The sequence below is a fragment of the Daldinia caldariorum genome (assembly GCF_022478825.1).
Source record: "Daldinia caldariorum strain CBS 122874 unplaced genomic scaffold F4812scaffold_3, whole genome shotgun sequence".
Lineage (NCBI taxonomy): Eukaryota > Fungi > Ascomycota > Sordariomycetes > Xylariales > Hypoxylaceae > Daldinia > Daldinia caldariorum.
The window spans coordinates 1,872,565-1,886,292 of NW_025953039.1; the positions used below are offsets into that span (position 1 = coordinate 1,872,565).

At 48.4% G+C, this 13,728-nt stretch overlaps 5 protein-coding genes across 5 annotated transcripts; 1 reads left to right on the forward strand and 4 right to left on the reverse strand.

The window, feature by feature from the left end:
• Nucleotides 1-846: 846 nt before the first annotated feature.
• Nucleotides 847-4,428, reverse strand: F4812DRAFT_277607 (uncharacterized protein). Its single transcript, XM_047930976.1, has one exon. It carries the CDS (start codon nucleotides 4,112-4,114, stop codon nucleotides 902-904), a length of 3,213 nt encoding a protein of 1,070 aa, XP_047793074.1. The 5' UTR covers nucleotides 4,115-4,428; the 3' UTR covers nucleotides 847-901.
• On the reverse strand, nucleotides 4,429-6,550 carry F4812DRAFT_277606 (uncharacterized protein). Its single transcript, XM_047930975.1, has 2 exons — nucleotides 6,013-6,550; nucleotides 4,429-5,918 (listed from the first exon to the last, which is right to left on the reverse strand). The coding sequence occupies exons 1-2, from the start codon at nucleotides 6,259-6,261 to the stop codon at nucleotides 4,743-4,745; spliced, it is 1,425 nt and encodes a 474-aa protein (XP_047793075.1). The 5' UTR covers nucleotides 6,262-6,550; the 3' UTR covers nucleotides 4,429-4,742.
• A 193-nt stretch (nucleotides 6,551-6,743) lies between these two features.
• Nucleotides 6,744-7,727, forward strand: F4812DRAFT_418888 (vacuolar ATP synthase). The gene is made up of 3 exons (XM_047933293.1): nucleotides 6,744-7,007; nucleotides 7,085-7,120; nucleotides 7,223-7,727. The coding sequence occupies exons 1-3, from the start codon at nucleotides 6,951-6,953 to the stop codon at nucleotides 7,499-7,501; spliced, it is 372 nt and encodes a 123-aa protein (XP_047793076.1). The 5' UTR covers nucleotides 6,744-6,950; the 3' UTR covers nucleotides 7,502-7,727.
• Nucleotides 7,641-8,805, reverse strand: F4812DRAFT_418890 (phosphatidylinositol/phosphatidylglycerol transfer protein). The gene is made up of 3 exons (XM_047933294.1): nucleotides 8,427-8,805; nucleotides 8,116-8,332; nucleotides 7,641-8,058 (listed from the first exon to the last, which is right to left on the reverse strand). Exons 1-3 carry the CDS (start codon nucleotides 8,627-8,629, stop codon nucleotides 7,945-7,947), a joined length of 534 nt encoding a protein of 177 aa, XP_047793077.1. The 5' UTR covers nucleotides 8,630-8,805; the 3' UTR covers nucleotides 7,641-7,944.
• Nucleotides 8,806-9,589: 784 nt separating this feature from the next.
• Nucleotides 9,590-12,434, reverse strand: F4812DRAFT_456777 (DUF221-domain-containing protein; the record flags this gene model as incomplete). Its single annotated transcript, XM_047937051.1, has 5 exons — nucleotides 9,590-10,383; nucleotides 10,437-10,835; nucleotides 10,891-12,122; nucleotides 12,209-12,335; nucleotides 12,395-12,434. The coding sequence occupies 5 exons, from the start codon at nucleotides 12,432-12,434 to the stop codon at nucleotides 9,590-9,592; spliced, it is 2,592 nt and encodes an 863-aa protein (XP_047793078.1).
• Between the last annotated feature and the right edge of the window lie 1,294 nt (nucleotides 12,435-13,728).

Here is a 13,728-nt window from a genome sequence, read left to right on the forward strand (position 1 = left end):
TGATGTCACTTCGGTAACCGCAGGTCCTAGCTTAGTCCAATGAAAAAGCCCTAACAAAATCTAACAAAATCTATGGTACTATGTATTATTTATAACAGCGCAGGACCGCAGGTAGGTGGTACAAGATCCCTGGCTCCGCTCTTTCTGTGCGATGGTAAAGGTACCTACCTAGACTAATAATATATTGGTACATATATGTACCTACCTTAGGTAAAGGTTACCAATCATGTAGAGTTCCCATCTTACACCGTAGAAACCATCTTCGGATAACTCTTGTGCGAGCCTTAAGAAGCCCCCCCTCTCCCCTCCCCCCCTTTTTTTTTAAAAAAAAATAGCGAGATCGGGTACACGAAACTTTAACTACTAATTTTTCCCATAAAAACCACCTCTAACAAATGCGGTTTTATATACACCGCACCTTTGGCTATGTATATTAAGTACCTATACCTAATACTACGTATTAACGCGTCTTCTTTGTTGTGTAGTTCCCTCCTCCGATTTGGCGGACCGGTGACCCTCCGATGTTTGCCGTTCAAGCTTTTTCCCAGATGCTCCAATTTTTCTTTTTTCTTTTTTCTTTTTTCGCTTCCGTCAGATCCCCATCGGCTCCTCTCCTTGTCGGAGCCTCAATCGTCTAGAACAACTTCTACCGTAACCCCCTTGTCTGCCCCCCCTCCCCCCTCCCCCCCATACCCATGTCCGAATACCGCAGTTGAACTGCTTAGCCCGGTCTCCAAAGCGCCTCGCTTCTCCGACAGCGACTCCCATAGGTATTGTATTGTCAACCATTAGCCCGAAACAAAAGCTCCATATTCCGAATCCAAACAACGTAAAAAAAACCCACCAGAGCCTACCTAACCTTAGGTAGGTAGGTATTATATACCTAGGTATATTAAAGGCGTCATTGTAGTACCAAAAGCCACCAGCACAGCCTTGACGCGTACCAACCGCACAAGGCGCCGGCCAGGCAGAACAGCCCCGCCGACGTGAAGACGCCAACGTCGCTCCATGTGCTCTCGTTCTTACACCTCCTCCTCCACAGGTCGCTCTGCGGGTCGAAAGCCGGCCGCGCCGCGGTCCACCAGGTGCACGTTAGGCCTAGGATCACTATGTAGACCGTCTTGCAGAACTGCATCACCGTTACCGGCGGATCTCGTCTGCCAGCAAATTCTTCTGTAGTATCCCCTTTGCTGGGCTGTATCTGTATCTGTGGTTGCTGTTGCTGTAGCTGTTTTAGCTGTGATTTATCAATGTTCTTGCTTACATGTATCTCAATCTGCTTGGGCCTGGAAGGACGCGCGATGCCTGCGACTCCTTCGCCGTGGCGTTCCTTCCTCGGCCGCCTTGGCGTCGGAAGCGGGTGCTTCGGCTCCGGCGCCTTGCCGTTGCCCGCTTGCTTCCTGACCGGGCTGAGCGTCCGGCTCCGGTTGAGGCCGAGGCCGACTTTGTGGTCGGCCGATCTGCCTCTCACGATCTCCTTGGCCTTGGAACGCAACATGGCGACTCGCACCGCCTCTTCTACTATGCTCTCCCTTTGTCCGTCCCATGACCGCCGATGACGTGCTTCCCGCGAAGTTATTGTTGTTGGGGTTCGAGTTGGAGCTCGGGTCACGCTTACGCTGTGGCTCTCTCGATAGATTCTCCCGCGTCGTTCTTGTGGGCTTATCTTCTTGGTATCTAGATGCTCCGTCTTTTCCGTCTCGTTTGTTTCCACCTTCTCGATCGTATCCCCGCCCTTTGCTATGTCCACTTGGTCCGTCCCGCCATTCTTTGGGACGGGGAGGCAAAGCTTTAGACTTGTCGGCGTGGAAATTCTGGTCGGCGGTTTCTTTTCCAGTGTCGCACGGTGAGTTGATGAAGTACCGATCCCAGGTATCTCTCGGGCGGGCTCGAGATTCGGCAAGTTCTTCTGTGGCACCCTGGGAAGGGAAGGTGTTCTACGCCTCTCTGGGATTGGGTCTAGTATTATGCAAGGGTTGTTCAGACGCAAGGGCGTCGGACTCGCCGGCATGCCTAGAATGTCTGCTGCACCGTCTATTTGACTGGGTTCGATAGACCTTTCTGGTTGCGGGGATTCGGGTTGGCTCTGCTGAGCGGGAACGTAGCCAATAATGGTGGTGGTGGGTGTGGACACAGATTCTCTCCGGGCTCGCTTGTGATGGTTCTCCGTGTGGTTTAGCATTTTGCTGGCCTCCTCTAAGCTGATCCTCCCTTGCTGACCCGGATGTATAGGTGGGTTCTGGGATAATGGACTCTCTGTTGGTAAATTGTTGACCGTCCGATCCTGGAGTTCGTCGAACGTTGGAGGTGACATGCGGTGCTTCTCCGTGTCCTTGGTGTGAACCGTGGTTAATAGGCTTGGGACTATTAATTTGCGACGGATTGAGGGTCGCCACATCATGTCTTTCAGCTTCGAAGAGGATGAGGTCACTGGAGGAGCTGATTTGGTGCTTTGGCTGCTTCTCCCGTTTCCCTGGAGGTATACTAGATTCGTAGTTGAGGACAGTGCCATCTTGTTCATTCCTAGAGAACTTGCATTGGGTCTTATTACCGATGAATCCTCCGAAAATGTCGACTGGCTGTCGGCTGTGTCTACTGGTTCTACTGGTTCCGGTGATAGGAGATGGAGATGATAATCCGGGATCGCTAGGTCGGCGAAGTGATCCTTGTGGATGTCCTCGATCGGATTGGGGGTTAGATACTGGGCCACCATAGGCATCCCGATTCCCCCTTGGTGTGATTTCCCTAGTTTTCCCGGGTCTGTCTCCCGGCGGCGTCTCCATAAAAAACGCCTCTCACTCTTTGTCCGCACCACATTCGGCTGCTCCGTCTTCGGGGATGTCTCTGACGGCTGGGTAACTGGCCTCGTAAGATATGTCGGTCCGAAATTAACACCTGGTGAGTTATGGATAATAGTCTCGGTGGATTGATCAAGATTCCTTCGCCCTCGAGGCTGTGTGTCGTCGTAACTAAGCCGTTCGACTTGACCTGGCAAAGCAGCCTTTGATACTGGCGAACGAGTAGGGCGGGAGAAATTAGGGATCACGGCTGAAATACCCTCGGAATCTGATGGGCAAGAGTCAGTGGGCAGCTCTGAAAACAGTAAACTGGAGGCCTCACTGCTTCCAAGTGCCACACTGTCTAGGGACTGCGCAATGGGACTGAGGTTGGGCTCGGCGGCGGACGACCAGTTGCGCTTATGTTGGCTCCATCTGGCAAATTGGTGCTGACGCCTTAGCTCTTCTTTGACACGTTCAATCTTGTCGAGTTTCGCCTGCTCCCTGTCTAGCCGAGCCTTGTCCTTCGCTTGCTCTTCCAATAACCTGAGCTGCTCGTACTCTAATTTCGCGGCTTTTCTCTTCAATGCCAATCCCGATAGTTTGCTACGAGTCGAAGTGCTGGTCGTCTCAGAGCTAAGAGTATCCGTGGGTGTAAGGACCGAAAACATCCCGGAGTATGGATCAGCACCTTGTACACCTAGCCAGTCTCCGCTCTCCTTCAGGCTTCGTCGACTTTTCCTGCTTTCTTCCTTGGACTGAAGCAGCTCGTGAACTTCGGTCCTCCTCAGCGCCTCAGACTTCCGAGGCGGCTGAGGTTCATGGTCTAGATCCTCCGGCTGTTCGTCACGGCTACGCGACCGCTCTCTCGGTAAGTTCTCGACGAACCTGGAGTCCCCTTTCTGCGGGCTCCAGTTCCAGACCCGGCGGTGACTAGGTTCCCCCGGGCCATCTGTCGAGGCATCGCGTGCCGGGGACTTTTCTTTGGCGAGGTTCCAAGTGGTCAACTCGTTGCGGCTCGGCCCTACCGTGTTGTCGTTGTCAACCGTCCAGTCCGTGCGATGGGTACCTCCCTGCTCCGGACGGTTGCTCGGCAGCATCTTGCTGAAGAACCCAGCGAGCGAAGAAGCCTTCTTTTGGGATGACAGCTGCTCGGCGTTGCCAGCCGCGGACTTTGTGGAGCTCATCCTCGGTGCGGGCTGCTGGATTGGTGGTGGCTGGCTTTGGCTCTGGCTCTGGCTCGTGGGAGAAGAAACGAAAAGCCAGTCTGAGCTCCGACTACGTTGTGAGGACGACGAAAATAATGATGAAGACCGGCCACGTCGTGTATTTACCATTATACTAGGACTTATGAGCCTGGGTGACGGAGAGAATCGTGACTACCCCAGCTGGGAGAAGAAAGGACTAACGTGAAACTGAGCTCGAGACACCATGCTTCCTTGCGCCTATGAGATCAGACAGTGCCGGCACGCAACTACCAGCAACGAGTTGGGTTGGGTAGATGAGTCAAAGTTAGGAAGGATCGGACTGAAATGTTGGGGAATGTGCGGCTTAGGTTTAATAGAAAGGGGTATATCGACACTCGTCCGAAGTCAGTAGTATAGGAGCACAGGAATTTAGGTTCTAATCTCAACTTAAGGGGGCTCACAACCAACTGAAGAAAGTCTATCATTAGCAATACACTTGGCAAGGAACAGGAATAGTTACGTGCCGAGCAGAAAATGGAGGGTACGTCAACGGCTATTATAATAATGCTGCCGCACGTACTTGATGTATTTGGTTCTCAGTAGATGCAGCCCCTTTCCTATTCGTACAGATGCTGGTTAATGTAGAAAAGAAAAGAGAAAAAAAAAGGGAAAAAAAGCTCCTAGCCTAGCCTAGGTAGCGTAATGCAATAGACGCCCATTCCATACTCCCCGATATGCCCCCAACGTTAATGCATGACCCTCAAGTATCACAGACTTTCTATCGCCACATGGAGGGATATCTCTCGTATGATGTTGGTTGGGTTCGTCCCCAACTACCCGGCTGAGAGCCCGAGGTCCCAATGCTTTTCCTAATGCTCTTTATAGGACTAGTGCTGCGATCCCTCGCCGATTGGTACTGCTCGAATTGAGCCATCTCGCTATTATTACGCGGCGATCTAAACTGAAGCTCGCCCAAACTGGGGGCTTTTTTCAGTGGTGATTGTGGGTGGGTATACACGCCCATATATCCTCCATCGCCTCCCAGGTTACCGGTGTTGGTAGAAGAGGAAAATGCAGTGACAGTATTAGTCGAAGTGCTCAGTCGGGATGCATTCGGATTAAACGAAGAGAGGCCTGATGCGCCTCTCCGATGAGGAGGCTTCGCAGCAGCCACAGGAGTGCGACCTCTAATATCACTTCCTAAACTATCAGTATATCTCTTAGAAGCAGTGGGAGTGAACAATCCGGAGCTGCTAGTACTGGACAAGGCACTGCTACGATCCGGGTCAATATGTTTAACGTAGTTGGGGTTCGGCCGCGTTCGGAAGCCTCGCCGAAGCTGAACAGTAGGCGTGCCAACTTGTATATCCTCGTCCAGATCGTCACCATCCTCATTCTGCGAAATTTGCGTTGCTGCGTCCCTGACCGTAGGATAGAGGTTGGGATGGACAAACTTGGTGTCGTACTCGTGCATAACCTGCTTCTGGATGATGGCCGTATCCTTGCTCTGCTGCGTAAATCGGTTCTGAAACAGGAGTAGCTGTGCCGACAGGATGAACTGAAGTACTATGCAATTCAGAACAGTAATGCTTGGTCTTGCATCCAGAGGGGCCAGCGGTAGAAACATGGTGTAGACTAAAACGTGACCAGGACTAAACAAGCAAAATATTTGCAAACAGATCGGCAATGGATCCCATACCGAGACCTCCCACACGTCTCGGCTTCTATCAGGATGCGCTCTCGACTCTGCACTCTCCGAGCTCATCACGTTCGTCAAGAATCGTAAAGGAGAGGATGATACGGGGGAAGACTGAACGCGGACGCGATGGGCCGAAGGGGTTTCGGGTTGCTTCTCTACATCTGCTTCGAATAGTCGATAGTGACGAGATCGGTACATCGTGTAGGTGGCATTAACGACCGAAAAGCTAGCCAATGACCAGACCATCGTGCCGACCTAGAATGCGGTCATACGTGGTTAGCAATTGAAATCGAAATCGAAATCGAAATCATCCTCGAAGCCGTCTACTAGATTAGATCCAAGAACTTACAAGGAAGGTAAACCACCCAGATACCGAGCCATCTTCGAAGACGGGGTCCACAGCGCGAGAACCACCACTATTGGCCCTAGCAAGCAGGAAAGCAAAATTCATAGCTACGCCTATCTGAGTACCAACAAGCTTGGAGTCCCAGTCGCGCGTCTCGATCTCCTCGGATAGCCATAGTAGAAAATCCATAGGATTCAGCATCGCCTTAACACGCTCGACGAGCGGTCTCCGACGCACCAGTCGCGGCGGCATCGTGTTTCTGCAGTTCGAATCGGAAAAGGGGGACGAAAACGGTAGCAGAATACCGGAAGCTCACATGTGCGTTGCAGCTGAATTTACAACAGTGAGCTGCGAACTGGTAATGGCTTGTGTATTTGAGCTTTGGTTGCTAGGTGGTCTTGTCGTTGGACCAGGTGATTATTTTGTTTGATTGGAAAGAAAACACAACGATGGAGAAAAGTCGCGAACAAAGAATTGGAAATTTTGCGAAGACGCGCGGGTCCATTAATTGAAAATCTGCTAGGGGCGCTGCAGCTGCAAGCTTACCTTAGGTAGGTACTTTAGTGGCTACCTCCAACTGGCTAGTTTCGGCGGGTACCTAACCTATATCTTACAAGTAATACTACCGTAATGGAAGTACATAGGTAGCTTAAACAGCGGGGTAGTGACCAGCCGGGACAAACGTCGCAAGCCCCGTAGCCTAGGCGGTAAAGAGCTCTCTTTCAGCAGTCATCACTGTGCTTACAGGTACCTAAGGTTAGGTACTCTCCAAGAGTTACGAACAGCTCATTGTGCCTTAACGCTACCTATTGCTTTACCTGTACATTACCTTATTCTCGAATTTGCCCTCACCAACCCGGCTTCTATCAATCAAAGCCGCCCACGACTTTGACTGAATCACGCCCTCGTTGCCTAACTCTGATCCATTCACAACATTAACAATGACGTCTCAGGCCGATTACAAGGACAGGCAGTTCTTAGCTGTCATTGGCGACGAGGTGTGCACAAGTCCTCGCATACCTACCTACCTAGTTTCAGGCGGACTTCAACATGCTAATTGTGGGAAATGATATAGGACTCAGTCACAGGTTTACTGCTAGCAGGAATAGGTGTAAGCTTCTTATCTCTACCTACCTATCTAGTCAATAATAATATGCGGTTGTTTCTCCCTAAACCGAGCGCTTGTTGACTGACAACCACTACTATATCTTAGCATGTCACGAACCCCCCGGACTCTCAGAAGAACTTCCTAGTTGTCGACAGCAAGACAGAGACGTCAGCCATCGAAGCCGCCTTTGATGCCTTTACCACACAACGAAAAGATATCGGCATCGTATTGATCAATCAGCACATCGCTGACAAGATCAGACATCGAATCGATACCTACACGTCTGCCTTCCCTGCCCTACTCGAGATCCCTAGTAAAGAACATCCTTACGACCCTGAGAAGGACAGTGTGCTAAGAAGGGTACGACGACTCTATGGGGAGTAGATATTTATTTGAAAGGGGTTTTACAGCATCCATTATTTTCCACACATAGGATAAGGGCGGGATTTGTATTATAGCCGTCATTCTCAAGCATGATAGGTTTCACGATATCCAAATAACAAAGGTCTCAGACCATGCATGATTCAAGAACTCAAATATTCCCTCACAGGGGGTATCATTGCATATGCGCGACTAATGCTAAAATCATCTCATTAAGTTGGCGTTACCATGCGGTATCAAAGAAACTTGGAAACAAATTGGTCCAAACAAAATCAAACTGTCGTGTCCTCGAGTCCGTACAAATCCAGACGTGGGAAAAAAGTGTACCCTTACGTCCGCCAAGAGTGTGCCATATAATTCGTGGTCGTCAATCCTATTGCAATCCGGTCCTGCTGTCAAGAGATGACATGATTATGCTGGCTCCGATTCGGTAGTTGGGGAGTTCTTTATAGGTCACCCAGGGTGCCCTGCTTGCTGCCACCGAACTTCACCGTAGCCTGAAGACAAGTGATGGGCTTGCCCTCAGCAGTGGCGACATCAGCGAAGACGTTGTACGTTCCCTAATCCATTTGTTAATACCAGCTTCCAATTTCCTGTTTGCTACCGATGAAACATACCGGAGGAACCTCCTTGGGAATATCAACAGACTTGGTGATAGATAGCACACCCTTTTCAATAGGGCACTTGAGATCGACGTTCCCAATTTGTTCGCACAGGTCGGCCCGGGTGGCGAGGAGACGAATTAAACCGTATTTGACGATGATGTCGACGTATGCGCCCTCTTCGATGCGTTCGAATACGGTTCCCGTGGCTCGGATAACCAGCTCGGCGCCGCTATATGCATTGATTTATCCGTTAGAATATAAGTCTTCATCAAACATAACAATCCCTCTTATCAATCCATCATCAGAATAGGTGCAACACGTACGACTCAGGAGGATTCGGCAACAAATCAACATTCTCAATCTTGATGATATCCTGGCTGTGGTCCGAATCACAGAACTCGAGAGGAGAATTGCCGGGCACCTTCTGTGCGTCCTTGATGACGACTTGGTTAGATTCGCCAAACCAGCCTCCGGCCGAGGCAAGGCTAACGGACATCGCAGCCACGCAGGCAGTAGAGAACTTCATTGCGAATTGAGATGATATAACTAGAATCTTTAACCAATGACAGAACTTTTTGAAGAGTAAGAAGAGTTTTATTGTTTCGGGTTAAGCTTTGTAAATGTAGATGTAGATGACTGACTGCTCTCAACGGAAAGGAAAGCGGGTGAAGGTATGGGGAGAGATGAACAGTGGATTGCGATAAAGCTAAAAAAAAAAGGCTAAGGAGGTCTGTCTACCTACTACCTGCTATCTGCTACGCAAGGTTGGGGGTGGGCACGTCATGAGACAATGACGTGCCACGTTGATTGGTTGAATTACCCTAGCCTTGGCTCTTTTCAGCAGCCACCGGAAAGATCGACTTACGTAACACGCATACCTGCCGCTTTGATAGACTGTCAGACTGCCCGTGTTGAGACGTTATTAGTCTGGGGAAGTACCTGTTGTGTATTGTTTTGTCGCTGAGCCAGCTGCCAGCCACCTCTCAGTGCTGCATTAGGTAGGTAGGTCTCACTTATGCTTACTATCATCATGCTAGTGTATTTATTTTATGCCATATATCATGTTTACCTAAGGTATCATCATCTAGGTACCTTCTTTTCTTTTCTTTTTTACTTGGAGCCGTAAACAATTAAATGCCTCTTAGCCATAAGGAATCGCAATAATTGAATGTCATCAATTATTATATTAAAATGAAAGGTTAATCTGACACTTCCACTCATCGAAAGGGTATAATAGACATTTCAGCGCTCCTACAAGCCGTGTCCTTAATCATTCGTCGACTTCAATAACACCAATCAATAATAACCTGAAATAAAACACCCATTCTGACCACATTGGTCCGAACTCAGTATCGTAGACTAAAACAAAAAGACAGATTCGGAAAGCCGTAGAAACATAGAGGAGACTCAAATCCTTCATTCTAATGATTCGTTAGAAGGCCCGGCAATTTACACTATGAGGCCAACCCGCCGAGCATTTCTTGATCTAGTAGTAGATTTTCTCTTCCCAAACAGGTGGTCGCACAGTCTCCGTATCCCATTCTAGCTTGTTCTTGTCGCTCAGGATGCATCCCTCATCTGTGATGGGGATAACCTTGCCGGTTTCCCGAACCTCTTGCTTGGAGATACCCATAGGGTCCTCGGGGATCCAGAGCAACGGAGTTCCGCTGTTGACTGAAGGTGGGAAGTAGGCATTGCGTTCGATCTCGTCAGTGTATAAATTGTTTGTGTCAACCTGGTCGTGAGGCACAAGTTTTCGCAACGACTCATAGTCGCAATACTGCCACGGCTTCAAAAATTTAGCCAAGAACCCTGGCTTCTTTCCTGCAATAGCAGTATTTCCAGAGGTTGTCTTCTTCGTGTCCGAAAGACCATCCTGATCCCCATTCTGAACAGTCGAGTAGCTGGTGTGTCGAGTAGAACTCTCAATTTGGGATTTAGATTCCTCCTCAACACTGAGAGTCCGAGGAAGGTTATAAAGTAGAGGGTTGATGGCGTTGTTGAGAGTAATGTGGAACAGGATAGTGAAAACGAGGAATGCCACCATAAGAACCAAGGGGCCGATAGCCACTGAGGTAGCGAATATCCCAATCATACACAGCTCAGCAATATATATGCCGGAGAAAAGCTGCTTTAATGCTCGAGGATATATCAAACCCCTAGTATCGACTTGCGTATCCGTGACGAAGAAAACATTGTAACGCCATGCAAGGTAGAAAAGTGAAAGACCAATAGTAGCAAATCCAAGCACCAATGGAGCGATAGCAGCATATGTGATACCTAACACCGTTAGTTATATGAGTTTCGGAGGCGGGAGTCGATAGTAGACTTACTAATCACAGCGATATTAGTATATACCGGTAGTACGCTGCCCCAAGAAATAGCGCTAAGATTTGCCCATTTAGTATAGAGAGCGCGTGGCGTCCCTGCTAGGAATTTGTACATGATAGTAAATATAACGAAACCAGCGACCTGAGAGAGCACGCTTGAAGCGACACCTAGACCCTGTACAATAAAGTATGAGATATAAAAATTAGAAGCTTTGGGAAGGTTTTCCGCCAGAATGCTTGTGACTGATCCAGGGTTGTCGGCTATTTGCTTTCCGACAGCTGTTGCTGATGAGGCGAGCGTTATTACCAAGAAGCCTTGAATCAGCTGGAAAAAGAAATAAGCATTCTGAGTGAATAATTCGACTCGCGATAGGGACGGCTCGCCCGAAAGCTTGGCACACACTATATTTAAGGATTAGATACCTGACACAATATACTGAAAGGAGGTCAAACTCACATCTCATGATTACAGGTACAAGCGACATGAGAATAGATAAGGCAACACTGGGTAGCAAGCCCTGGATGAATCCCAGAACGACGTCGGGAATTGACTGAATCCAACGGAGAAAGGAGATCGAAGAAAGATAAGTGACATTCGAAATAATACCGACAACAGCAACAGGAATTGCCCAGAAAATAATAAGTGCGGTGATAAAAGCAAGTACTGAGAATCTGCGGACGATTCTCTGCCACCACGACACCTTGAGTGCGCTCCACACAATTTCGCCGGGCGTGATACCAATATATTTTGGCGTCATCTGCAAAGCTTGGTGATGGGATAAGACCTGGAAAGCAGTCTCGGCGTCTGCTTGGCGGTAGAACTCGATGAAAACACTGGGAATCTTTTTGCTATTTCCTGCGCGGTATTCTGCCTGCGCAGCCTCAACAGCCGGGATGAGGCGTGCTAGTTCACTGCGGCACCAATTAATAGTGTCGACCTTCTTACCTACGAGGCCAAGAAGTCCGAGTCTATGAGTAGGTCGTTTCTTCTCAGGAACCCAGCGAGCAGCTAAACTACCTGACTCCGCGTCCAAAGGCGCTTCGGCCCTGTCATTGTTAGAGCTACCCTTCTTAGCCGACTTGATGCGTTGGGCGTTGGCAAGCTTCAGGAGCTTGACTTCAGCCTTCTCTAGCTTCATAGCGACCTCATCGCGCTCCTTAACAAGATCATCCAGCTTCTCCGTGTCGCGCGTAATCCAGACGTGCTTGACGGAGTCGCCGAAGATCTTGCGTAACCTGGCCTCATCTAGATACTGGTCGGGGACAGAAACGAAGAGCACAGTTCGTGATGAGATACGGTTGGCGTAGAAGGGCGAGAGCAGAAATGCCTGTCGCAAGTTGACGTAGAATATGGACTCGCGGAGGATCATGTACATGACAAATCCGTAGAAGATCCAGGCCATAAAGGTGTGAGCATAATAGCGATTCGATTGTGTATCCTTATTAACGCGAGCGTAGGAGAGCATATCTACCTGCACAGCCTCCTGGTTACCCCCCGTGGCATTCACGGGAAAGAGTACTGGCCATAGGATACAGCATCCTGCGAAGCATATAGCAACCAGAATGCGCAAAAATCGGAGAAAGAGATAAGCATCCAGGGATTGATGCTGCAATGCGTGGACATCAGGAATCTTCCAAAATGAGCCAATCCAATTAAACCAGCCATTGGGAAGAGCTGGTGATCGTTCGCTAAGTTGTATAGAGTGAGCACTTGTGTAAACTCGGATATGGAGAGGAAAAAAAAAAGAAAAAAAAACAGGTTGCTTATCACTTACCTCGGACGAAGACTCCCTAGATAGGTTCGAGGAGCATAGAATCGCCTCTGACTTTTTCGCAGGACAAGGAAGATGGTGAAATAGACGCCGGCAGTTAATGCGACAGGCGCAAGAGTGAGGTATAGAGCTATGCGAACGCGTTAGGTATATATGATATGAGGTCAAGGATTTGTGATGGTATCTTACAAGCAGCCGAAGCTGATTGGGTCTGACTGGGTTCGCTCATCTTTACTGTTGATGATGATGACGATGATGATGTTTACTCAACGGGAAGCCGTAACGGTTCCGATAGGTAATGGACTTCGAGATGAGCTCTCATTGAGCTCTGACCAATATGGGAAGAAAGCTCAAAATCGTAGAACACCAATTGACCGCGTGCCGAGTGTGGTTTTTTTCAATAGCTGCGGTTGGTGTATAGAAAGAAAAAAAAAAAAAAAGAAAAAAAAGAGAGAGAACAAAAAAAGAGGCAAAATTACTAGTTGTTTATTTTTAAGACGTAGGCGGCTACGTACGTGTAACTCGAGCTAAAGAGGAATTGGGAACTATCGACCCCGGGAAATGGTCAGCGATCGCTGTTTCGTAGATCTGGGATATATATCGTATACACCACTCCCTATCAAAGGAAAGCGAGTTGGTGCACAAAAGAAAAAGAAAAGGTGAGGGTGAATGCTGAACACATGTTCAAGTTCTGTATGACCGGTATTTGATATACGAATGTGAGCCTCATCGACATATAGGTAAAGTCTAACCTTGTGTGAGATTACCAGAATTTTTCCAGGATTTAGAGACGATCCTTGTCGTCAGATCTTTTGCAAGCTTCCTGGCTTTCTGGTGGTTCTGGGATGGGGGGGAAAGGAAAAGCTATGACGATAATTTGCCAGGAACCCTTGTTTGAGCTAGGTAGGTAGGTACTCTATGGCTCATGTATGGCTCATGCCTGACCTTGGAACTTTCCAATTTCCTTTTTGGATGTGCTTACCTTTAGGTAATGTTACCTAGGGAGGTACCCTAGTGGTTAGGTAACCGTACAACCGTAGGGATCCTGGAATCCTCCCGATAAACTTTGGGCAGTTGGTTAATGTAAATAGGAAAAAGTTTCTATACATAGGTGGTGAAAGGAGTATATCAAACGAATAATAAATGCACGATACCTTCAGGAGGTTCCAATAAAACTTGGTTCGGGGTATAATTTTTTATCTTTTAAGAACAAGATATATTTGTCCCTGTTGTCGGCGGTTTTCAGGATTGACACCTTCGTATAAATGCAAGGTGCAAGGGCAGAATGCAGAAAAACAGGTTTGAAGCAAGAAGAAAACAGCTGAACACGAAGCTCCAACTTCACATGCGCTAGATCACAATAACCTAGGTACTGGTATTACAGCAGAGATGTTGTAGGTTTTGCACAGCAAACTTTATCGTCCTAGCTGTTTATACTAGCTGTTTATATTAAACTATAGTTATGCTAAATCATTTTATTAGTCCCTAGGTCCTAGTTCGATCCAATCGTCAATGACATCAGA